Source organism: Dipteris shenzhenensis, chromosome 24 (genome assembly GCF_047967505.1).
Source record: "Dipteris shenzhenensis isolate YYH24624 ecotype China chromosome 24, Dip_SZ_1.0, whole genome shotgun sequence".
NCBI lineage: Eukaryota > Viridiplantae > Streptophyta > Polypodiopsida > Gleicheniales > Dipteridaceae > Dipteris > Dipteris shenzhenensis.
The window spans coordinates 29,276,138-29,302,997 of NC_141619.1; the positions used below are offsets into that span (position 1 = coordinate 29,276,138).

General features: G+C 43.6%; 1 protein-coding gene across 1 annotated transcript; it reads right to left on the reverse strand.

The window, feature by feature from the left end:
• Window positions 1-14,420: 14,420 nt before the first annotated feature.
• LOC147886462 (subtilisin-like protease SBT4.3) lies at window positions 14,421-19,328 on the reverse strand. The gene is made up of 10 exons (XM_087395491.1): window positions 19,149-19,328; window positions 18,872-18,954; window positions 18,601-18,698; window positions 18,331-18,480; window positions 18,038-18,143; window positions 17,329-17,893; window positions 17,094-17,176; window positions 16,611-16,962; window positions 16,178-16,391; window positions 14,421-15,379 (listed from the first exon to the last, which is right to left on the reverse strand). The coding sequence occupies exons 1-10, from the start codon at window positions 19,311-19,313 to the stop codon at window positions 14,754-14,756; spliced, it is 2,442 nt and encodes an 813-aa protein (XP_087251617.1). The 5' UTR covers window positions 19,314-19,328; the 3' UTR covers window positions 14,421-14,753.
• Between the last annotated feature and the right edge of the window lie 7,532 nt (window positions 19,329-26,860).

A 26,860-nucleotide genomic window follows, 5' to 3' on the forward strand; every position in this document is an offset into this window, starting at 1 on the left:
AAGTTTAAGTAGTTAAAAGAAAAGCAAAGCGAGCGGCGTGCCAAAAAGCAGGTTTAAAAGTCACGGGTATAGTCGCGTCTATTAGCACATCTATAGTCGCGTCTGAATACACAGAGTGGGCGCGTCTATAGGCGCGTCTATTAGTGCGTCTACAGGCGCGTTTAGATACACAGAGTAGACGGGCATTTAGACGCGCAGATAGACGCGACAGTAGACGCGACGATAGACGGGCAGTTAGACGCGACACAGAGTTTTTAAGTTATGCATTTGAAGAAGAGCAAATTTGGTGGGTTGTTTGTTTGTAGGATGTCTCCATCTTCAACAAGCACCTCCAGTGAGGATGAATCCCTCCGTATCCACCATCGCAAAATGTGGTTGGAGCAAAAAATCAAATGTCTGTGTGATCGATGTCGAGGAAACATGTATCGTGCACGCAGGATTACGCTCAATCATATCTCAAAGTATGGAGAATGGGATGTGACCGTAAACAGGGTAAGGATTTGTAAGTTAAGGTTGATTGAGATACCTATGGGTGTTCATATGTTTGAGTTATAATGATCCCGTTTTAATTTGATACAGGATGCAGTGCCACACCCGCACATGTTACCCTATGCCCGTCGTGAGGAGGCGAAGCGTCGGCGATATGAGGTGGGATCTTCAGGAGGGACCGTTATGGATGCATGGAGTGATGGTGATAGTAGCCCTTCACCATTACCTCATGAAGCCATGGAGGAGGAGGTGTTTGATGATATGGTGCGGCATTTATATGTCCATCAAGGGAGGGATAATAGCATGGAACAGGATGATCTTTTTACCGCAGCATCGACTCCACTGTTTGAGGGGTGCACATTCTCTGTTCTACGTGCCTCCCTTGAGTTACTAAACTTGCAAACCATCTATGGATGGAGCAATGCAAGTTTGAATGCATTACTCAAGTAAGCTTTAATTTAAAGTCAATTTTGCAAACATGATGAATTATGCGCGTGGGTCAATTACTCGAATGCTTTTCCTCATTTATGGTCTTCACGTGCAAGCTATTGTGTAAAACGCTTCCAAGGGAGAATAAATTACCGACCTCAAGAGATATGGCAAGGCAACATGTGACCTCTCTTGGAGGATTAGATTACAAGCGCATCCATGCATGTGTCAACGATTGCGTTTTGTTTCGTGGACTACATAAGGATGCAAGAGAGTGTCCTACTTGTGGAGAGGCAAGATATAGAGCAGATCTCAAAACCTTGGACGTGCCTCGTAAGGTATTGCGACATTTTCCCATAATCCCTCGCATCCAACATATGTTCAAGTGCAAATCTATTGCAGAGCTCATGTCATGGCATTCCTCCCATCGATCAACCGATGGCAAGTGGAGAACTCCCGCGGACTCTTCTGCGTGGAAGCATATTGAAGACACATGACCAAGCTTCAAGGAAGAACCTAGGAGCTTGAGACTTGGATTGGGTATGGACGGTGTGAACCCATTTGGTCTAAAAAGCACGTCTTACAGTGTATGGCCAGTGGTATTGGTGAATTACAATCTTCCACCCTCTATGGCTATTAAGAAAGGACATGTCATGCTGTCCCTTCTAATTCCAGGGAAACATAAAGTCAAAAACCCTGATGTTTATTTGGAGCCTTTGATTGATGAGCTAGAGATACTTTGGAGAGGTATCGAGGTGCATGATGTGAGCAGGCCTCCCTCATCACGAGACTTCAACTGCAAAGCAGTCTTGATGTGGACGATGCATGACTTCCCAGGCTATGGCGAGTGTTCAGGTAAGCATTGCATTTTTTAATTATGAATAGGCAAGGACGTGGCACCCTAAACCCACCTTCCACTCTTAATTGCATCTATTGTTTCAGGTCTCACTACATCGGGTTACCATGCATGTCCTGTTTGTGGTCCTTCGCTAGTTGCCTCACGGGCAGACGCATTGAATAAGGTCATCTATGAGAATCACCATCGATTTCTCCCACCTGATCATCCTAGATATGTTGCCCCTTGGAATGAAGTCCTCCCACAATCACTCACCGCGGGAGATTGGATGAGAATTCGGGACGGATCCACGACTCCTCCACCACTTGGCATGAGCCGGTAAGGATTTGTAACTATTGGCTGGAAGTAAAGATTGGCTATATTGGTTGAAAGTGAAGATTGCACGCTAACACTTTATTTTGTTTAGATACTCCATCTTTTATCGTTTACCATATTGGTCCCACCTCAAGATCAATCACCTGCTCGATCCCATGCATATCTTCAAGAATGTGGCATCTACCATTTGGGAGCATTTGAATGGGACACGAGATTCGGCAGGCATAAGGGAGGATCTACGTACCACAGGGAGGATGCGTGAAGCTTGGCCTCAAGAGAGACCAAATGGGCGTGTTTTTTTACCTCGTGCACCGTGGATGTTATCAAAGCTAGAGATGGCGACGGTGAAGTGTGCTATTACTACAATTCGTACTCCCACTGGATGCATGAGGTGTTTGAAGGGAGCCTTTACAAAGAGCAAGAAAAGAGGTGTAGAGCAATTATATGGCTTGAAATCTCATGATTGGCACAAGATGCTCCAAGTAAGTATTTTATATGCATAATATCTTTTTCCTTTCAAATTTGTGAGTGAATAGCTATAAGCAACTAATCAACCACCTCCTCGCGGGTTCAGTTCATACTACCTACTAGCATTTCATGTAGTGCATCAAAGGACGTGAAAGATTGTATTTACAAGATGGGCGAGCTTGTGAGGTATGTGAGCTCAAAGGAAATAGATCCCACCACGCTTGAGAATGCTCGAGTTATGTCAGTGGAGGCGGTTTGTTTAGTGGAGGAGACATTTCCACGTTCTATTCTCACAAGCCAACTACATCTCATAGTGCATTTGGTGGATGAGATTGCTATATGCGGTACTATACATGTACGATGGTTTTTCTTCCTCGAGCGCTTTATGAAGACCTTGAAGGGCTTCGTGAGACAAAATGCAAGACCCGAAGGTAGCATGGCCGAGGGTTGGTTGGTACAAGAGTCACTTGTATATATTTCTGAGTTTCTTGTTGATGTGGATAGCTCTCTCCCAGGACTATGGAGAGATGATGAAGACCTAAGGATGACCTCTATTGTGCCTCAAGGAAGAGGACGCAACAAAGTAATAGACATGGAGTTGCGTAATAGTATCAACCTCTTTTGCGTGCTTAATAGTGATGTGATGAAAAGATGGGTGACAAGATACGAGGATGCAAAGGCAAGAAGACAAGAAGAAAGGGCCCTCTTTCGTACACACCACGGATCTTGTGTGCCATACCCTCAGCGTCTAAGAGCACTTCCAAAGGATATTCATGTGGATTGGCTACTTGATGAAATGGAGAAAGCAGAGAAAGAGGAGGGGATGCATATCACAATGGAAGAATGGGAGTATGCTAGGGGATGCATGAGCAAGGTCGGTATATAGAATGTTATGCATAAGTTAGGAGGTTTTTATAATTTAGATTGCTTATTTAATTGATTTTTTCTTGGTGTAGTGCACTATGTTCAATGCTATATGGTGTGAGGGCAAGCATTTTCGAACACAACGGATTTAAGATAAGAGAAACACACAAGATTGCGGCGTCATTGCTAGCTTTGAGGGAGCCAATGGAGTCATGGATGATTATTGTGGCATAATCCAAGATATCATTATGCTTGACTTTCGACGCTTCTTTGTGTATGTTTTGGATGTAAAGTGGTTTAAGGACGTGGTGGAAAGAGGCCCTAATGCAACAATCAAACGCCATGCAAGTGGCTTTGTAACTATTGACTCCACAAAGTTTTGGCAAAGTAGGAAGGACACACTAATACTACCGCAACAATGTGAACAGGTACTGTGCACACACATAAAAATACTCGCTTTTAAATATTTGATGCAAGAAAAGTAACATGATTGTATTTGTGTTTGAATTAGGTTGTCTATCAACCAATGGTGGATAATAATAGGTGGTGGCATGTCATACCTATTATGCCACGTTCCAAAGTGATGTATAGTACATTTACTAATATGGAGCGTATGGAGGATGATCATGGCCATGGACGTGATGATGACCGTGATACAAGAGAGGAGGATGATCATGAGATAGGAGATATAGATATTGAGGCCGGCATTACCCGTGAGGACGAGCCTACCATTGGAGATCTTGATTTCGATGAGCACATGAGTGGCACAAGTAGTAGTGGGTTGAATGTATTTGCAGATCTAAACACTTGTTTCGATTTTGAAGTAGATAGTTTGGCAAGGGTTGATCTCATTGAGGATGAGATTGAACCGTAGCCCCACAATTGATATTGGCAAAACTATTTTACATATTGTCTCATTCTCCTCATTTTCCTTAATTCTTGTATATGTGGGCTTGCAAAAAATTATGTGCTTTGGTAATCATGGGCAATGTTTGGAAAGCAATGATGTACACCAAAATCTCACTTTCTATATTTTCTGGAGCACATCTATTTACGCGTCTAAATGCGTGTCTGAGTCTCAGTGTAAACGCGCAAATAAACGTGCAAATACACGCGCAAATAGACGCGCTAATAGACGGGATGTTAGACGGGCCCGTATTTTCTCAGGTCTAACGCGCAAATAAACACGGTGATTGACGCGCAAATAGACGAGCATTTAGCCGCGCTAATAGACGCGCCCGTAATTTCTCTACTAGAGCAACGCCTATAGACGCGCCTGCTATTTTGCGCGTCTACCAAGCGCATCTATAGTTACTTTGTGTTGTTGTGAGAGAGAGAGAGAGAGGGGAGTGGGATAGAGTGGGAGAGAGAGTAGGAGAGTGGGAGACAGAGGAGAGAGTGGGAGGAGTGCGAGAGAGAGGGGCACGCTATCGCGATAGCGCGCGAGAGAGAGAGAGAGAGAAGGATAGAGGGGCGAGAGAGAGAGAGAGAGAGAGAGAGGGAGAGAGAGTAGGAGAGCGAGAGAGAGAGAGAGAGGGGTGGGAGGCAGAGAGAGGGGCACGCTGTCGCAGCAGCGAGAGATAGAGAGAGAGAGAGAGAGAGAGAGAGAGAGAGAGAGAGAGAGAGAGAGAGAAAGAGAGAGAAGGGGGGGAGTGGGAGAGAGGGGAGAGAAAGGAGAGAGAGAAAGATAGAGGGGCGAGAGAGAGAGAGAGAGAGAGAGAGAGAGAGAGAGAGAGCGTGAGTGAGAGAGAGTAGGAGAGCGAGAGAGAGAGGGAGAGAGTGGAAGGGAGAGAGAGGGGCGCGCTGCTGCAGTAGGCTGCTGCAGTAGAGCGAGAGAGAGAGAGAGAGGGAGGGGGGGTGGGAGAGAGAGGAGAGAAAGATAGAACAGGAAAGCGAGAGAGAGAGAGAGAGTGGGAGGGAGAGAGAGTGGCACGCTGTCATGGCAGTGCGAGAGAGAGAGAGAGAGAGGGGGGGGAGTGGGCAGCGAGAGAGAGAGAGAGAGAGAGAGAGAGAGAGAGAGAGAGAGAGGTGGGGGGAGGGAGTGGGAGAGAGAGGAGAGAAAGATAAATCATGGGAGGCCCAATTGGTAAGTATCGATCTCAAATTATATTGTTTATGTAGTTTATTAGGAGGTTGTTTCTTTGTACTAACCTCTCCGCAAATTGTGTCATCTTGCAACTTAATATTGTGGGCAGGTACCCTACTCCTGTCAAGACAGCCTACCACCGCCACCATCACAGACGAGATACATGGAGGCACTTCTATGATGACGGGTTCATTACTAAGGAGCAGTATATCCGGGCTACTGGAGCGCCCCCCTACGTATTTGAAAGTAATTAAATAATGTCAATATTGTAAGTAAAGATTTGATTTTTCATACATTGATACATGTTGTCCCTCGTTTGCAAGGCCCTGCAGAAGAAGATGAGGAAGAAGGAGGTGCAGAAGGGGGCAAAGAATGGAGCGAGGATGCAGAGAACTTAGATTAGTCGTAGAAGTAGTGCTAGCTACTATTTTTGTTACTTAAATCCAATGGCTTGGCTTCATGCCTCTCTTGTACATACACTCCTCTTATTTTTTGTACTTGAAGCCATAGGACGTGGCTTGGCTTCGTGCTATATGTACATACAGGCACTTTTTGAGCTATGAATTAATATACACTCTTTTTATTTTTCTGGCTTTCAATTTTCTCATGCAACGTTCTATCAATTAATGCCTTGTGATTTAAACATTTTGGAGTTGTAATGTTTTATTCGGAATTGTAATCATCGGCTAGCGATGATGTGCTTGCAACAGTGCTAATTAAAATGCGGTTGGTTGTAAGAATTGAATTGCATAATGTGGAAATGGGATTCTTATAACCACATATCTTACACAACATACACAACATTCTGTTCAAGCAAACAAAATTTTGCTTTTATTAACAAAAAAAGATTTTGTAGAGCATCTATCAAAGCATCTATAAACGCATCTATGTACGCATCTCTCTATTTATGTCTATTTGGACGTCTATAGACGTGTCTATAAATGCATCTATATACGCATCTCTCTATTTTTTTCAAATTTTCTAGTAGAGCATCTACTTGCATATCTATAGGCGTGTCTATCTGTTATATAGATGCACCTTTAGACGCGGATCCATAGATGTGCAAATAGATGCGCAGATAGGCACGCTCGTAAGTTTTTTTAAAAGTTTTGAAAATGCGTCTGTGTGCGTGTCTGTAGGTGCTTTGTCTTGTTGTGTCAGTTAGAGAACCAAGAGTGAGATGAACAAAATGATGTGAGTTATCATCCTGTATAGTAGTGAATATTTTATCCTTGTTAATATTCATTCGTGTGAATAAAAAATATTCATATAAATACCGAATGACATGGTGAGTTTCAAAAGAATATGACGTGGTAGGAATTTTTCCTTCGATTTTTCCCTCGAAATCATTCATTCAACCAATTCTCTCATTTTCTTCAATATCAAATGCAAATTTTTCCATTTAAAGTGCAATGGATTGAGGCCTCGCATATGTGCATGTGTGCCACATGTGTGTGCATGGTTATGTGTGCCATCGTTGAGTGCTAATATGCATGCATATTTTAATTGCTTTATCTTATGAAAGAGAGATCAAGTGAAAATGTATGAAATGTGAAACAAGAATAACACTAGGAATTGGAAACACTCCTTGACACAACAAGACAAAGCACCCATAGACGTGCACACAGATGCATTTACTGAACTAAATAAAAAACTTACGGGCGCATCTATTTGCGTGTCTATTTTCACGTCTAGAGACCCACGTTTATCAGCGCATCTATATACCAGACACATGCACGTATAGACGTGCACTTAAATGCTTAAATAAACGCGCTTATAAACGCGTTTATAGATGCAAATATGGACGCTTGTCGAACAAACAGACGCGTATATAGACGCGTTTATAGACGCGCTTTATTTTTTATTTTTTTAATTTATAGAATGCTGTGTATGTTGTATATGCTATATAGTTACAAGAATCCCATATCCACATTGTGTAATTCAATTCTTACAGCCAACCGCATTTTAATTACAATTCCAAATAAAACATTACAACTCCAAAACGCAATAAAATTGAAAGCTTAAAAAGTGCTTGTATATACATATAGCACGAAGCTAAGCCACGTCATGTGGCTTCAAGTACAAAAAATAAGAGGAGTGTATATACAAGAGACATGAAGCCAAGCCAGTGGCTTTAAGTACAAAAAAGAGTAGCTAGCACTACTTCTATGACTAATCTATGTTCTCTAGGTCCTCGCTCCCTTCCACGCTCCCTTTTGCGCTCCCTTCTACGCCTCCTTCCTCGTCTTCCTCATTGTATTGTGCACGGGCCTGTAAACAAGGGACAACATATATCAATGTATGAAAAATCAAATCTTTACTTATAATTTTGGCATTATTTAATTACTTTCAAATACCTCGGGGGCCGCTCCAGTAGCCCGGGTATACTGCTCCTCAGTAATCAACCCGTCATCATAGAAGTGCCTCCATGTATCTCCTCTGCAATAGTGGCAATGGTAGGCTATCTCCACAGGAGTAGGGTATCTGCCCACGATCTCAAGCTGCAAGATGACACACTTTGCGGAGGGATTAGTACAAAGAAACAACCTCCTAATAAACTACATAAGCAATAAAATTTGAGATCGATACTTACAAATTGGGCCTCCCATGATTCAACACCCCCTGCTCCAAAATGCGCGCTTCCATATTCCTCCATCTGGATCCTCTGTGCCTCCACGTGCTGCAGACTGGGGTCCTCCCTCGCTGACTTCATTGCTTTCTTCCACTCACGCTTGTGAGCGGTGTGGGGCGGGCCCCTTGGTGGTTGACCTCCCTCAAGCCTAGCAAGCTCCGCTAGTGCCTGCCTCTTAACCGAAGATCTTTTATTGCCAAGTATCGTAACAATCTTTGACTTGGCCCATTTATCTGTGAACTCGCGATTGGGGGGGGTTAGGATACCTAGAGCGAACAGCAGCGAGGGTCTCATCAGCCAACCTCTTTGGCTGGTCTTTGAAGTGGATAAAGCAATCTCTGTAATTGTTAGCAATTACAGAGCGCATGAAGGCCATGATGTCCTTCCCCCACACATCCATCAAGATGCCTCCTGTCTCAATGATGTCATAGAATATCGTACCATCACCTGGAGGCACGTCTAAATCATCTGAATCATCATCGTCCCCACTGCCACCCCTCCCAAAGCACTGTGCCATGCATCCCCCACCGCTCTCCCTGCTACTACGCCTGCTACCGTGTCATGTCGAGCTCGTACGCTAGTAGCCACTCGTAGCTGGAGACTGCACGGGACTACGCTGACCACTCGTAGCTGGAGAATTGAGTCTCGATGGCACAGGAGTACATCGACGGCTCTGCGAGACAGAAGGACCTCCTGACGGCTTGGGGGAAGGGGCATAAGACGGGATGGTAGAAGGGACATAAGACGGCATGGGGGAAGGGGCATAAGACGGTATGGGGGAAGGGGCATAAGAAGGGGCATAAGACGGCTGTGCTGACTCCGTTGGGGTGATCTCAGGTGGTGTGGGGTGGTTTGGAGTGTGTAGTGCCGACTCCTGGGGAGTGTTTAGAGTACCCGTCATATACCCGTATAACTCCGTAGGACTAGGAGGGTGCCCTAAAAGGTTATATAAGTCCTTCCAAATAGATTCCCGGGGATAAGGTGAGCTGGAAGCGCTTCCTGGCCACATGTTGAACTGGAAAAAAGGAAAAAAATCTATTACTGATGAGGTGAGAAGAAAGGGGAAGGGAAGAGAGCATCTAATAGCACGTCTATAGACGCGTCTGTCTGTGTCTGCAAACAGGCTAGACACGCGTTTAGACGCGCTTGTAGATGCGGTTTTAGGCGTGCTCTGAGACGTGCCTATAGACGTGCTCCGACAGATGGGATTTCTAAAAAGTAGAAAAGGACATTGTGCCCAACACACAAACGTGACACCGATACCCAGATCATGCGTTTCTTGGATACGAGAAAGTACAAATATAAAGAGAGCAAACTTCCAAACAAGATCAACTGCAAAAGGACTTACTTGGATAGAGGTATGGAAGGTTCTTCTTCTTTTTCAAAGTTGCTTCTCCTCCTTGTTCTTCCTCCTCTCCTTTAAGCTTGGAAGTAAGTGTGGGTGCCTTCCTCTTAAGTGTAAGCTTGGAAGTAAGTATGGGAGCCTTCCTCTTAAGTGTTGAAACTGTGGATCTGCTAATAAGGAAGGAAGCAAGCCATGTGAAGTATAAGTAATGTGAAGAAAATCAAAGCGAGGGCGCTAAAAGCAGGTTTAAAAGCCGCATCTAATGGCGCGTCTATAGGCACGTCTAAATACACAGAGTAGACGTGCCTTTAGACACGACTGTAGATGTGCAGAGACACGCTTTTAGATGCGCCTTTAGACGCACCATAGAGTTTAAATTAAACATTTGAAGAAGAGCAAATTTGGTGGGTTGTTTGTTTGTAGGATGTCTTCATCTTCAACAAGTAGCTCCAGTGAGGATGAATCCCTCCGTATCCACCATCGCAAAATGTGGTTGGAGCAAAAAATCAAATGTTTGTGTGATCGATGTTGAGGAAACATGTATCGTGCACGCAGGATTACACTCAATCATATCTCAAAGTATGGAGAATGGGATGTGACCGTAAACAGGGTAAGGGTTTGTAAGTTAAGGTTGATTGAGATACCTATGGGTGTTCATATGTTTGAGTTATGATCCCGTTTTAATTTGATACAGGATGCAGTGCATATGTTGCCCTATGCTCGCCGTGAGGAGGCGAAGCATCGGCGATATGAGGTGGGATCTTCAGGAGGGACCGTTACGGATGCATGGAGTGATGGTGATAGGAGCCCTCTGCCATTACCTCATGAAGCCGTGGAGGAGGAGGTGTTTGATGATATGGTGCGGGATTTATACGTCCATCAAGGGAGGGATGATAGCATGGAGCAGGATGATCTTTTTACTACAGCATCGACTCCACTATTTGAGGGGTGCACATTCTCTATTCTACGTGCCTCCCTTGAGTTACTAAACTTGCAAACCATCTATGGATGGAGCAATGCAAGTTTGAATGCATTACTCAAGTAAGCTTTAAAGTCTATTTTGCAAACATGGTGAATTATGCTAGTGGGTCAATTACTCGAATGCTTTTCCTCATTTATGGTCTTCACGTGCAGGCTATTGTGTAAAATGCTTCCAAGGGAGAATAAACTACTGACCTCAAGAGATATGGCAAGGCAACATGTGACCTCTCTTAGAGGATTAGATTACAAGCGCATCCATGCATGTGTCAACGATTGCGTTTTGTTTCGTGGACTACATAAGGATGTAAGAGAGTGTCCTACTTGTGGAGAGGCAAGATATAGAGTAGATCTCAAAACCTTGGACGTGCCTCGTAAGGTATTGCAACATTTTCCCATAATCCCTCGCATCCAACATATGTTCAAGTGCAAATCTATTGCAGAGCTCATGTCATGGCATTCCTCCCATTGATCAACCGATGGCAAGTGGAGAACTCCCATGGACTCTCCTACATGGAAGCATATTGAAGACACATGGCCAAGCTTCAAGGAAGAGCCTAGGAGCTTGAGACTTGGATTGGGTATGGATGGTGTGAACCCATTTGGTCTCAAAAGCACGTCTTACAGTGTATGGCCAGTGGTATTGGTGAATTACAATCTTCCACCCTCTATGGCTATTAAGAAAGGACATGTTATGATGTCCCTTCTAATTCTAGGGAAACATAAAGTCAAAAACCCTGATGTTTGTTTGGAGCCTTTGATTGACGAGCTAGAGATACTTTGGAGAGGTATCGAGGTGCATGATGTGAGCAAGCCTCCCTCGTCACGAGACTTCAACTACAAAGTGGTCTTGATGTGGATGATGCATGACTTCCCAGGCTATGGTGAGTGTTCAGGTAAGCATTGCATTTCTAATTATGAATAGGCAAAGGATGTGGCACCCTAAACCCACCTTCCACTCTTAATTGCGTCTATTGTTCAGGTCTCACTACATCGGGTTACCATGCATGTCCTATTTGTGGTCCTTCGCTAGTTGCCTCACGGGCAGATGCATTGAATAAGGTCATCTATGAGAATCACCATCGATTTCTCCCACCTGATCATCCTAGATATGTTGCCCCTTGGAATGAAGTCCTCCCACAATCACTCACCGCGGGAGATTGGATGAGAATTTGGGACGGTTCCACGACTCCTCCACCACTTGGCATGAGCCGGTGAGTGTTTGTAACTATTGGCTGGAAGTAAAGATTGGCTATATTGGCTGAAAGTAAAGATTTCCCGCTAACACTTTATTTTGTTTAGATACTCCATCTTTTATCATTTACCATATTGGTCCCACCTCAAGATCAATCACCTGCTTGATCCCATGCATATCTTCAAGAATGTGGCATCTACCATTTGGGAGCATTTGAATGGGACACGAGATTCGGCAGGCATAAGGGAGGATCTACGTACCACAGGGAGGATGCATGAAGCTTGGCCTCAAGAGAGACCAAATGGGCGTGTTTTTTTACCTCGTGCACCGTGGATGTTATCAAAGCTAGAGATGGCGATGGTGAAGCACGCTATTACTACAATTCGTACTCCCACTGGATGCATGAGGTGTTTGAAGGGAGCCTTTACAAAGAGCAAGAAAAGAGGTGTAGAGCAATTATATGGCTTGAAATCTCATGATTGGCACAAGATGCTCTAAGTAAGTATTTTATGTGCATAATATCTTTTTCCTTTCAAATTTGTGAGTGAATAGTTATAAGCAACTAATTATCAACCACCTCCTCGTGGGTTCAGTTCATACTACCTACTAGCATTTCACGTAGTGCATCGAAGGACGTGAAAGATTGTATTTACAAGATGGGCGAGCTTGTGAGGTACTTTACATGATACAAAATATGATGCGTATCAATGCTCCGTGCAAGTTTGAATGCATATTGCTAATATGCTGTACTTTTTCATTTCTAGGTATGTGAGCTCAAAGGAAATAGATCCCACCACACTTGAGAATGCTCGAGTTATGTCAGTGGAGGCGGTTTGTTTAGTGGAGGAGACATTTCCACGTTCTATTCTCACAAGCCAACTACATCTCATAGTGCATTTGGTGGATGAGATTGCTATATGCGGTACTTTACATGCATGATGGTTGTTCTTCCTGGAGCGCTTCATGAAGACCTTGAAGGGCCTCATGAGACAAAATACAAGACCCGAAGGTAGCATGGCCGAGGGTTGGTTGGTACAAGAGTCACTTGTATATATTTCTGAGTTTCTTGTTGATGTGGATAGCTCTCTCCCACGACTATGGAGAGATGATTAAGACCTAAGGATGACCGCTATTGTGCCTCAAGGGAAAGGATGCAACAAAGTAATAGACACAGAGTTGCATAATAGTATCAACCTCTTTTGTGTGCTTAATAGTGATGTCATGAAAAGATGGGTGACAAGATACGAGGATGCAAAGGCAAGAAGACAAGAAGAAAGGGCCCTCTTTCGTACACACCACGGATCTCGTGTGCCATATCCTCAGTATCTAAGAGCACTTCCAAAGGATATTCATGTGGATTGGCTACTTGATGAAATGGAGAAAGTAGAGAAAGACGAGGGGATGCATATCACAATGGAAGAATGGGAGTATGCTAGGGGATGCATGAGCAAGGTCGGTATATAGAATGTTATGCATAAGTTAGGAGCTTTCAATAATATTTAATTGATTTTTTCTTGGTATAGTGCACTATGTTCAATGCTATATGGTGTGAGGGCAAGCATTTTCGAACACAACGGATTGATGATAAGAGAAACACACAAGATTGCGGCGTCATTGCTAGCTTTGAGGGAGCCAATGGAGCCATGGATGATTATTGTGGCATAATCCAAGATGTTATTATGCTTGACTTTCGACGCTTCTTTGTGTATGTTTTGGATGTAAAGTGGTTTAAGGGCATGGTGGAAAGAGGCCCTAATGCAACAATCAAACGCCATGCAAGTGGCTTTGTAACTATTGACTCCACAAAGTTTTGGCAAAGTAGGAAGGACACACTAGTACTACTGCAACAATGTGAACAGGTACTGTGCACACATATAAAAATACTCGCTTTTAAATATTTGATGCAAGAAAAATAACATGATTATATTTGTGTTTGAATTAGGTTGTCTATCAACCAATGGTGGATAATAATAGATGGTGGCATGTCATACCTATTATGCCACGCTCCAAAGTGATGTATAGTACATTTACTAATATGGAGCAAATGGAGGATGATCATGGCCATGGACATGATGATGACCATGATACGAGAGAGGAGGATGATCATGAGATAGGAGATACAGATATTGAGGCCATTACCCATGAGGACGAGCCTACCATTCGAGATGCTGATTTCGATGAGCACATGAGTGGCACAAGTAGTAGTGGGTTGAATGTATTTGTAGATCTAAACACTTGTTTGGATTTTGAAGTAGATAGTTTGGCAAGGGTTGATCTCATTGAGGATGAGATTGAACCGTAGCCCCATAATTGATATTAGCAAAACTATTCTACATATTGTCTCATTCTCCTCATCTCACTTAATTCTTGTATATGTGGGCTTGCAAAAAATTATGTGCTTTGGTAATCATGGGCAATGTTTGGAAAGCAATGATGCACACCAAAATCTCACTTTCTGTATTCTCTGGTTTGCATCTATCTATGCGTCTAAATGCACATCTAATTCTTAGTGTAAACGCGCAAATAAACACGCTAATACACGGACAAATAGACGCGCTGATAAACGCGATGTTAGACGGGCCCGTATTTTCTCAGTTTAGATGCGCAAGTAGACGTGTTAATATACGCGCAAATAGACGAGCTGTTAGACGAGCTTTTAGACGTGCGCGTAATTCCTCTACTAAAGCAACGCCTATAGACGCGCCCGCTATTTTGCGCGTCTACCAAGCGCGTCTATAGTTGCTTTGTGTTGTTGTGTGATCATCTATTAAAATATACAAGTACACACATAATACAACTTTAGGCCTTGTGGAAGGACCCAAAACACTTACCAAGTACAAGCAATTTGATGATAGGCCATATGACATTATTAAGAAGGTTGATTAGAGAAGTAGTCGGGTATAGGCATTAGACCAAGTAGTGGAGGAAATGTACTTGATAAGCTATGGTATACATGGAGCGAGGTGAGGAGGACACATGTGGTAGTAAGGAGCTTACAGGAAGGCATGCATACACACACTTGAAGATTGAAACTCATCGGGCATGCAATAGCTTGTGAAGCTATTGTGGTGAAGTGCTTGGGAGCCGACATAGAACCTAAATACGAAACCCGATGGAGGGAGGAGGGATGATGAAGGGCCAGGGGTGGGGGGGGGGAGGGGAGACCCAGGCAATGATAGGGGATCTGACTGAGATTGAGGAGGATGTATGATGCCAAGTGAGGGATGAAGAAAGGCGAGTGCCAATAGGAGGGCTAATGCTAGTTTTGAGGCCAGGAGCTTGAACCCTAACTTTAAAGCTCTTCTTCTCCATCAACTTTGTGAATGATAGAGTTTCTGGCATCACCTCCACTTTCATCCCCACCTCCACGTACAGTTCTGCCTTGTACTCTGCCCTCTCTTCCCCCACATTAGTCACTGTCCTCTCGAACTCCCACCACATCTCCCTCCATTCTCCTGACCCTGCCTCCACTGCCACTGATATCGCTGGATAGTTCAAATCTTTGCTCGATCCCCCGACACCCATACATGATGTTTGGTTTCCTGCTATTAGCCTCATCGCTGTCTTGTTGTAGCCCTCTTCGCATAAAAACTCCACATAATCTTCCCACTCTATGTCATAAATTAGACCTGGATCTATAGCTGCCCTCGGATTGATCTGCCCAGCTCCAAAGCCAAACTCCCCATCCCCATTGGACATGTGCCGCACGTCTAGCGGTATGGCTGCCATTTCATTGTCCAATCATGAGTGAGTTTCTTTTCTTGTAATAATGCTAATCTACATAAATAAACACTGCACTATGATCCTAACTTGTCAAAATATACTAGTAGCAAAATATACTAGTAGGGAACCCGTGCAATGATGCGGCATTATACGGATTGAATGATTGTTTGATCAAATAATATAGGTAGAGAATTAATATGTCAGTGTGTGGTGTATGTGTATGTATGCCAACATTGTGTGTGTATACATGCCAACATCTGTATATCCATGCCAGGCATGCATATGCACCCATGCATGTGCGTGTGCATGCATATGAACCCATGCATGTGTGCATCTATCTACATACATATAAAAATTATGTGAGTTTGTGCACACACTTGCATGTGTGTGTGTGTGTGCGTGTACGTGTGTGTGCATGCATGAGAGAGAGAGAGAGAGAGAGAGAGAGAGATGTCCATGCGTATTGTCTCTATTCATGCTTTCACACAGTCCAAGTCACGGTAACATGAACCCTTAAGTGGTTTATTTTTTTAAAGATATAGGACTAGATTTTTGAAAAACGAATTAGATGATAATGTGGGGCGTGCTTTCATAACCTAATTTCTATGTTATTTCTTTCATTTGGGGCTTCAGTATGTTTAGAGACTAGAGCTGCCATGCTTATGCACAATGCATTGAATGCATCTTGGCAATCTTGTTCATCCATGATAGTGGAGGGTGCCCATGGCACCCTAGTCAATAAACACCCTCAGAGGTGACTCATATATATACGTGAGTGGCGACTCAGATATATGTACCTGTGGTCATAAGCGCAGACTTAATCGCTGCCGCGCTCCAGGAGGGATGGAACGACTTGACGTAAGCGGCTGCTCCGGCTACGTGTGGACATGCCACCGAAGTTCCCGAAACAATGTTATAGCTAGCAGAACGATGATCCTCAGGCTCGTTGGTGATTCCACGTCCAGGTGACCACGACGCTATTATGTTGACACCGGGAGCTGTTAAGTCCGGCTGCAGACAGGGAAACAACAATGTGGAGCAGCAGAAGGTGGCAACTCTCGCAATCTAATATAATGAGACTGCAGCTCAATCTAACGAGATTGAAGCTAAATTAGGAATGCGACTTATCAGTCCACAACAATGTTTGAGCAGATGAAACTCTCGCACAATTCCCACTTCTTATTAATGAGATTGAAGCCAAATCAGGAATGCAAATCTTGCATCTTGTACCTTGAAAACCTGATAGTTCACTTGGCTGGGACCTCGCGATGAGAAAGATGCAAGAAGAGGTGCTGGCTGGTGCAAGGGATTAGAGGTGGGCAAGATCTGGGCGGTCGGAGAACTGCCGGAATGAATGTAAGTTCTGAGCGTGTCTCCGTCCTCGACTCCGATCACGCTGGTCGGCAAACCCAAAGAGAAAGCTGCGATCTCCGTCGCAGAATCGTCTATGAGTATCATGCCAACAGCTCCAGCTGAAGAAGCAACTGCGCTCTGTTCATGAGGATCTTCTCCTCCAGACTCACACACCACTAATTTGCCCTTGACCTTGGCTGGGTCGAGGGTGCCGGGCCTGCAATAAACTCTGAGCCCAGAAAAAAGATGGTCATTGGTGCTTCTGTTACGTACGTACTTCCTTCTCTCAATCTGTAATCAGAAATCGTATATCAATCTGTACCCAGAAACGATTTCCTCGAAAATTGTAGGAGTATTTACCCGCTCATATTTCTAAACCCGGCATCTGCGCCGTCTATCAGCGCATGATAGCCTCCGGGCACTTCCGTGTTGATCGCCCGACCCTGGCAATCCAGGAAACAAACGCCTGATGATCAAACACTATCCTGTTAACTTGTGAGCAATGTCTAAGACGACACGACGTCCTGATAAATTCACAACGATAATGTTAAACCTTTCACGCAAAACGATTGAAAGCAATCTCCACAAAACTCACCATTAACTTAACGTTGTTTCCGAGCACAACCACTGAATAAAACTGTCGATCGATATTGCTGGCCGCCACAGTAATCAACCAAGGAGCTATATTGGTAGCTCCTCCTAAAACTGGCCCATCGTTCCCCGCTGAGCAAACGACGACAATTCCTTTCTGGATGGCATAGAAAGATCCAATCGCGATGCTGTCTTCAAATAAGTCCTTGACAATCGAACCTCCAAAAGAAAGAGAAATCACATGGACACCTTGGGAAATGGCATCATCAAATGCAGCCAGGACATCAGCATCGTTACAATATCCTTCACCCCAACACACTTTAAACACAGCAATTCTGCCTCCTGGAACGGCTCCCTGAGACTCTCCCGCTGCTAGCCCAGACAAATTTGCACCCATTATAGAGCTACCAGCTGCCGTGGAGGAAGTATGCGTGCCATGGCCGTTGAAGTCTCTAGCTGTTGTGTAGTCGACGTCGCTTACGGCAGCTAAGCTCTGGAACGTCCCAGCCTGTGGATGGTATTGCCCACCGACGAGGCCTTGCGAGTAGGATGTAGCTGAATCGACTCTTCTGCAGAACCACTTTCAAAGTCATTATTCCATCAAAAATGGCATTCGGTGGACTCAACACAAAAAGGAAGCATCGCAGGCGTGAAGCAGCTGGTTCTCAATCAAATTACAGGAACGTGACATCGGTAGGTTCTTGATCCGTTACCCGGGGCAGTTGAAGCCGTTGCACGCTCCGGGAAGAGGCTGGTGCAGCACCTGACCGAACGTTGGCTCACTGGCAATACTGTAGCTCTCAGATTCAGGCCATATTCCTGCGACACAAGTTTGCGTATAAGTAGCGCGAAAGAAAAATGGCAGATATGGTCAGAGGAGCGAGGAGAGCCCAATTAACCATAACGGGAAGACGAAGCACAATGCATAAACATCTCTATCAACTCCGAATTTCAATTCTACACGTAGCGACGCTGATCATCAGGTAGGCTCGGTTTCGCCACGTGCCTGTGTCCATCACGCCAACTACAATTTTGCCTTGCAATGCCAAGGTTCGTGGACTCTGTCTCGTTGACGACAGACCCAGAAGAGTCCAGGATCTAGTGGTGTGCAAGCCCAAACTTCTGCTATCAAACAATGATGCGACCCCGGACATAGCTGCATAACCACGAGAGATTCGTGAGCAGATTCTCAAGATTTGGCATTAGGCAAGAGTTCATGATCTATCTTTTGCTACGCTGTATCGAAATGCGGTAGCAGTGGGTGATAGAAGCCTACCAGAGATGTTCGCAGCTTCCTGTGTCGTTAGCAAAGCTGCGAAACCATCGAAGCTTTTATTGTAGCTATAAATAAGTGATTGTCGAGCAAGCTCTTCACTGGGTAAGCAACGGCAAAATAAAAAAAACTGTCAGCAGCTGGAGGTGGAATATTAAACGTTTGGCGCTCAAGACATCACGTGATATATAATTGTGATAGCATAGATAGCCTGGATAAGTACAACGACTTTCTCGAGTGAGCTAGGCGAAAACGGACGAGGTAGACTATATACCTCGACAGGACGACGGCGAGCATTTTCAAATGTACATCCTCAGAGGACACAGGCTGCAGCGCTCCCTTGAGTACTACCCATACCTTCACACTCAATGCAGGCAGCGCCAACGATCGTGTAGCTTGAAGCTTGTAAGAAAAATCGTAAAGAGCAGAAATGCAGAGCATTGCACAAGCTGATCAAGAGCACTACCTTCTAGAGCCGGTACGCATGATACCTATAGAGATCAACATTCACAATCACAAATTTACATGTTAAATAGCACGTAGAGGCTCACCGTTCTTCTAACTGCAATTTCATTGACTTGTACATTCTGGCTGGAGGTGATAGACATCATCACCAATTGTGTGGCAAGCACAAACGCCAGAGCTGTGGAGATAAACTTCTTACTCATGGTTTTTTCCTTGTTCGAGTACTTGAGTCTGTGAGTCTGTGAACTCATTGGCCCCTCCTCAATGCTTCATGATATAGGCGGCTACACGCAAGTTCCAGAGGGCCCTCTAAATTATTCGTGTTAGAAGCTTTAGTACGTAAAGTGAAGCTGGCCGACAAGTTAAAGCATTGGCGACGGAAAAACGGTTGGTTTGCCTATAAGATTGAACTCACTGTAGTATGAATTTATGAAAGCTCGTTTTGATGCATTCGCTGACAGTGCGTGTACATTGTCAAGGGTAAATGCTGGGCGTGTATACAGTAGCTCTGCGATGGACAATGTAATCCAGGAACGCCGTTGTAGAAAGTTGGCACACATCAATATAAGGTATTCGAAAACCGGTTATGATACTAAAGAGCATTCTTGTCAAGATTGTATGCTCAGAGATCCGTTGGGCTCGCTCTGATACTAAACCGCATTCTTTAGCTGATAATGAAAATTTGTCAAGGTTAAATGCTGGGAGATGCGTTGGGATGTCTTCTGCCGACATTACAACTATTTTGCAATCTCGGCCTTTTCGGGCTTGAATTTTGAATGTCTAGATGTGAATTGTCATTACCTTTCTACAATTACAGCTGTCTTCAGCCCGCTGTATGGCTTTATTTTGCACCGCCTGAGTGATGCTTTACGTAAAGAAGGGTGGTCCTCCGTATGGCTTTATTTTGTACCGCCTGAGTGATGCTTTACGTACAGCGAAAATGCAAATGCGACAGCTTGATCCATGATGGGCCTGGGAGAATTCACCACTATTTCTACTATCTTTTATTATAGGACTTCACTTTTGTTCAACACTTTTTCTAATCCTATTCTAGGTAAAAGAGTGTTATTACTAGGATTCTTCCATCTTCTATGATGCGAAGCCAAGATGGACTCTATATTTATGAGTTTGAGACAAGTCTTATTAAAATATGATGGAGATATGAATATCTGAATTTTATTTACTTATAAAATCCTTTCCCTTAATGATGTGAGATCAAGTGGAGAAATTTCATGTTACTCAAGATCTCCTCACGGTCATCTTCATATGAGTTGACTACAAGTTTTCCATTTCATGGGATCATGATTGCAAAGATGCACTTCAAAAATATTCAATAAAGCAATTATAAGTAGTGACCTTCCGTGTTTATAGGCTAATGGGATTTGTGGTATTCACAAAAAACTTTTTCTTGATAGTTCAAAAAAGATTTCAAGTCCACAAATATGGAGGTTTTGAAGTCCTTGAGCTTGTAACCCAAGTGGTTAAAACCCACTCTTTCCTTTAGGAGGCCTTGGATTCATGTCTCAATGGACACCTAACATGTGTACGCTACCATGCCCATATTATATGTCTTCTTTGCAATTTCATAGAGTGCCTTCATCTCATCCACTTAACCTTACGCCAAGTACTTGGAGACTTCCAAGATCCTTATGCCTTCAACCATAGCTATCTAGCTCACAAAGGACACATTAGACATCTATGAGCATCACACTTTGATTGACACATGACTAACATGTTGTATAGTGTGTTGTGCCAGGTGTTGTTGCATGTCATGATATAGTGCTTAGCTAATTAGTGGGATACCACCCTCATGGCATTTTGAATGATGGGTTTGTGAGTATGTATGACTAACTTTGAGGAGAGCTCGAAGCAAACGAGCTTGGGGAGAGTGAAAGTGGAGGTTTAATTGCACCTTTTAGGCCTTGCTAAGGGACTATTGGGAGAGGAAGATGGTTGGGCTGTTTTTGGTCCAAAGGGCCTCCTTGCTTTGTAGTGCTTTAATCAACTTTAACATGTTAAGCTAGCTTAGTTTTCGTCTATCTCCCTTTCGTTAAAAATGGTCATACTAGTTTCAGCTAAAAGCTAGGACAACATAAAATTTGGAGATTTGGTGACCTCCTAGTTTTAGGCAAAATGTAACTAGGGACGACACGACCAAGCAAAATACAACTAGGAAGATAATGACCTTAAAGTTTTGTTATGGGAGCAAAAATATAGAAATTTCGAATTCATGTCACATGAAACGCATGTTTTTCGCATTGTCATGGTGAAGATCCGGTCATATTTGCACCAGGAAAAGCTAATTTTTCGTATCCATACCAGGAGACATAGCCTTGATTGTCACATTCTTTGCTTTCTGATAGTTGTGTACTTTAAAGTGACAGAAAGCGATTGCACAACCACCATGATTCCATATTTCTAATCCTCTCAAAATTTAATAAAGGACCATGAGTGTTTCTAGGACCCTTAAAGTAATGTACCGATCATGAGTGTTTCTAGGACCCTTAAAGTAATGGACCGATGAATTGTAACAACTGTACAACATATTGCATGCTCATTTGACTACCCTTATCCTAATGTATCAAAACATCAATATAGAATTTGGGCGAGCTAGGCGAGTCTTTTTAGAGCTAGGTTTATATGGAAATGAGGTGTGAGACAAAGAGAATGCACACCACAAATTCATTATAGTAAGTTAAAATCTTAACATCTCTTCTCTTCTCTTCTCTTCTCTTATCTCTTATTATACCCAGACGGGCAAGGATGGAAGTTTGTGGGAGGTTCGGGGAGGGGGAGGGAGGTTCGGGGAGAGGAGTAACTCTGGAGAAAAAGAGAGAGAGCCTAGACATGGACACGTGGACTATGTGAGCACAGACTGTCTGATGAAGCAGACAACGTGGCGCACTGCAGGGCGAGGTGGCGGTGCGTCTCCCCTACGTGCGTCCTGAAAATAATGACTCGGACTGGCAGATTGGCAAATTGGCAGATAGGCTTTCACAGTGGGAACTGGGCAGATTGGCACTGGACCAGCGAGGCTCGGCAAGACCATCACGTACTAAAGGGTGTGCAAGATGCCACGTGGCTCCGCCAGGGCATACTCCAGACTCGAGAGGGCAGACAGCGAGGCGTGGCAACAATGAAGGATGGCACGGAGTCACCACGTGGTGGGGTGGAGTAAATGAAGGATGGCACGGAGTCACCACGTGGCCCTTTGTATGGACTACGAGTTCTGCTAAAGGGCTATCACAATTGACATGTGGCTACACGCGGCTGACTCGCACGACCAGCAGAGTGCCTGCAACATCACACTGCCACATGGCAACGGAAGGCAGACTGTGGTCTGCAACGACAGAAGCGGCAGATTGCATGAGGCACCACATGGAGGAGGGCAAACTGTGAGACTCAGCCGTCGTCGTGAGACACGTGGCACGCGGGTAGCAACCGCAGGCTCACGCAGTCGGTAGAGCAGCCGTAGCGCAGCCGCCAGAGAGTAGTTGCAAGGCTTATAATTGCAAGGCTGGTAGATTTGATGATGTGGCATGCATGTGTGCAGAGCCGGCACGAAAACCGCACGGGACAAAGCCCGAGATGAATGGCACGCGGGACAGAGCCAGACCTAAAGACATGCAGCAAGTGGCGAGACGGGGTGAGAGAAAGAGAGAGAGAACGGGGGGGAGTGGAGAGAGAGAGAGAGAGAGAGCAAGAGAGGATAGGCAAGAGAGAAGAGAGAGAAAGGGGGGAGTGGAGAGAGAGAAAGAAAGACGAGAGAAAAAAGAAGAGAAATTATATCACACGCGCGTCGTACAATGGTCGATTCGTCCACGCCTGTCATACAATGGTTGTTGATTCATCCACACATGTGAACATTAAACGAAACTTTATTTGCCACTCAAATCAAGGAAAAGTTTCTATTTATAGAGTATGACTCTTTTATTAGCACAAAAGGCTCCATCCTTTGACATTCTGTCGGCTTGCTCACTCACTCATTCATGCTAGGATCATTTGCTCACCTTCATTCACGTTAGGACCCCTCGCCTCCATTCGCGCTAAGATCCCTCATCTCCGTTTGCGACTCTCTCTCTCTCTCTCTCTCTCTCTCTCCCCCCCTCCCTATCCCTTTTGTGTGTGTCTCTAATCTAGGAACTCTCTCTCTCTCTCTCTCTCTCTTTGTGTGTTTATCTCTAGGAACCCTTAGGAAAATTTATTCAAAGATTGCGATATGAGTTCCCTAGGATCCCTTAACTTGAAGGAGATAGCTGGGTCCACGATATGTACCAAACCTTGAATCTCTTCATGTAACTTTTTTTTGAGTAAATTGCAAATCAATAGAGTAGTTTAGAATAGTATTCAAAATAATCGGTTGTCTAAAGAGATATATAAAAATAAAAACTTACCAGAGTCCTGCAAGGAAGATTGTGTTAGTAACTTCTCCTACTCTTTTTAAAATTGATTTCATACAATCGTGTGTTAGGGTAAACTCTCTTAATGTCTCCGCATCCGGGAAATGTATGTATACATGAGGTCCTTGTGTATCTAGACGCTCCAAAACTTGTAAGTCTAGCTTTGCAGTATCTATATTGGTGGAAGAGGTATGAAGACACCTAATGTCCTTATATTTTATCTTTTGCTATTCCTCGAAGGTTGTTTTCTCTCTTGTTCCTTTTCCATGAGTCACTTCCTCTATAGTTACATCTTATTTTGGCATTTGTGTAGGTGATATCAGCAAAATGTAGCTGATCTTCATGTCTATCATATAGGTAGCCTTGAGGAGTTTATCATATCTCCATCTAACCATGTTTTTAATGTAGTGATATCCTTTGCCATGATTGTCACCCTATGGTTGGGGGCTGCAAGAAGAAATGTATCTTGGAAAAACTCTATGAAAAATTCTTCATTAGCACTCACCTACAATGCCCGAATAGCTCTTCTTTGCCACTGGTATCCAAGGTACCCAAAGTTCATATCGTCACAAACCCTCTTAACTAGCCTTTGAAAAGGAGCATTGGGAATACACATTCCCATGTCATTTTGAGCCCTTCTTATCTCCATTAGAACACTTACCTTTTGTGTAAATCTTTTCTTTTTGCTTATTTGAGAAGATGAATTGGCTTTCCTTTTCTTGGATGTGCATCTCATCCTTTTGATGCTGCCAATTCTGCTATGGGTGAACCCTTGTCCTTTTTCCTAGTAGTAGCCTCCATTGTAATCGATGCTCAACTACACATTGAAGAACACAAAAAATAACTCCTAACTCCTCTCTCTCTCTTGAAAGGCATGACGCTTCCACAATGCCTGTAGCTTTAGTTCTTTGATCCTACTTCGAATTGCTACTATTGTTACCAAGTGCTCCTCTTCCAAATCACTACTATTGCTACAATCAAATCTCTCTCTCTCTCTCTCTCTCTCTCTCTCTCTCTCTCTCTAAATTCAATTCTTTTGTAGAGCCATGTACAAATTCATGTAAAAAAGAATGCAATTTGGAGGGTTGCAACCCTCCAAATCACGTTCTTTTGTACACCTTCTTGGCCTACAAATTTCTACAATAAGGGTATCTTGTTATATCCCCCCCCCTCCCCTCTCTCTAAGCTATCTACTCTCTCTCTCTTGGTTCTCTCTCTATCTCTCCCTCCCTCCCTCCCTCCCTACCGCCCTCCCTCCCTCTCTCTCTCTCTCTCTCTCTCTCTCACACACACACACACACACACACACACACACACACACACACACACACACACAATGTCCCATGTACAAAAGAATGCGATTTGGAGGGTTGCAAAAAGCCCAACCCTCCCAATCGCGTTCTTTTAAATACCTTGGCTAGAAAGTTTTTGCAATAGGCATCTTGATATATATTAACCCCCCCCCCCCCCTCTCTCTCTCTCTCTCTCTATGTTCCATATGTTTTGAGTGTTTGTGTGGATGAGGTATAAGTGCTAAACTCACTAGAGAGTGTACAACAGAATGCGATATGGAGGTTGGAAATTTCCCAACCCTAGCTTGCAAAGTAGTTCAAATATTACAATTTCAAATCTATGTGCAAAATCGTCATCCCTTACCATGCAGGGTTAGTGATTATTCAAGTACATTGCATAAGGAGTTCTTTTTTTTTTTCAATCCACAAATCCTAAACTTAATAGGAATTGTCAAATGTAGATGACATTGGAGTTTAGCTACAATACATCTTCCAACAAAATCATGCTTCTGCTTCAATTTAGTTACACACACTCATCGAGACATTGATTTGTAAGTAGGTCATTGTTTGCTTGGGCATAGCCATTTTTGGTGAGGTTCAAGGAATTTTTTGTATGTAGGTATCTTGCATGACCCATAACTTATGCATTGCTCAAGGAAATTCAGCAAACTTTGTCTTCAAGTTGTAGTACACATTCAAACTTGAACATGAGAACAAAAAATTATGGAATAAGGGTTTTGAATGAGATCGTTAAAGCATTGCAAGTGCTATGTTGCATGTGAAGTATGCATCCTGAAGAGTATAGGATATAGCAATTTATTCAAAAAAATCAAAATTTTGTTCTATACATACATGCAATCAGGTAATCATTCAAAATTACACTACATGAGCTTCTCCTCAACCCAAGGACACACCTAAATGAGAAGATTAGGCATGGGTTAACGGGCCTCCAATGTTGTGCCAAAGTGATGCATACCCATTTGAGGGCATGCTCCATAACTTTTTTTTAATTTGTTGAAAACCAAAACGGATTGAAAATTTGGAATTTAAACTAGTGAGACTACTGCATGGTGGTCTTAGAACATTGATAGTTGTTGGTATTGGTATCTAGATTAACACTAAAATGGAAGAAGTTGAAAAAGTGCAATGTGTGCATGTGCAAAGGTCTTTTGATAAATCCAAGACTATTTACAATTTTTAATTTTTTCTTTTTTCATCCACTTACTTGCTATATGGTTTGTAAGCATGCCAAAGTTCATTGCATTTCATAATATACAACATCAAACCCATTAGCATGCCCTTTGGCCTATTTGTGTTTTGAAGCATTTTAGGACACATTGTAGTTGTTTGGGATATCCAATTCGACTGACGTGTATCATCAGAGGGGGGAAAGCAACGGCTGAAAATTTCACTACTCTCATGAAATTTGAATTTTCACACCTCCCACCCATCAAATCTTGGAAGATTAAGTCCCTGCAACCTACCCCATCTTGCAAACGCCCTGCAACTCATACGCACCTCGACGGCAGCAACAGGAAGCAATTGCAGATGCACGCATTCGATCATTGCCATCGGAGCGAAGAACAGTACGAGCTGTGGTGTCACGATTGGTGGGAGCATTTGAGGCAGCAACAGTAGGCCATTCAGGTGATTACCGGTCTTGAGTCTTCACAAGCTTTATCATGCACCCTAAAGTTTATAGAGTAACAACCCTACCAACGCCTCGGGATATGCACACCAAAAGAGGCGATGCTCTCTAACTTGAGAAAGGGACTACAAAAAATGAAAGGGGTGCACAACTTAGATCAACTAGCTACAAAGAGGGAGACATTAGCTATGCTGATGTCCCCTGAAACAAAGGAGAAATGGCTTGGACACACAATGTCAAAGGTGTTGTCAATCACAAGGACCAACGTGGCTCTAGCGGTTGAATGTAGAGCAGAAGCAATGCATGATCATCCCGATTCAAGAAGTCTATGGGCTTCAACAGAATGCAAGAAAAGGAGAGACAGCCTAAGTACAAAAGTCATTGCTACACTGATGACATTTTTCCATGAAAATACGAGAGTTTCTCCAAATAGAAAGGGAATCTATAAAAAAAAGACG

Excerpts from the sequence above, each read along its gene's own strand:
- LOC147886462 (XM_087395491.1), bottom strand. The coding sequence starts at position 19,313 with ATGAGTTCACAGACTCACAGACTCAAGTACTCGAACAAGGAAAAAACC. Across the intron at positions 18,144-18,330 it reads AGTTGGCGTGATGGACACAG|GAATATGGCCTGAATCTGAG; the intron begins GCACGTGGCGAA and ends CTTGTGTCGCAG. Across the intron at positions 17,177-17,328 it reads GAAACAACGTTAAGTTAATG|GGTCGGGCGATCAACACGGA; the intron begins GTGAGTTTTGTG and ends CTGGATTGCCAG.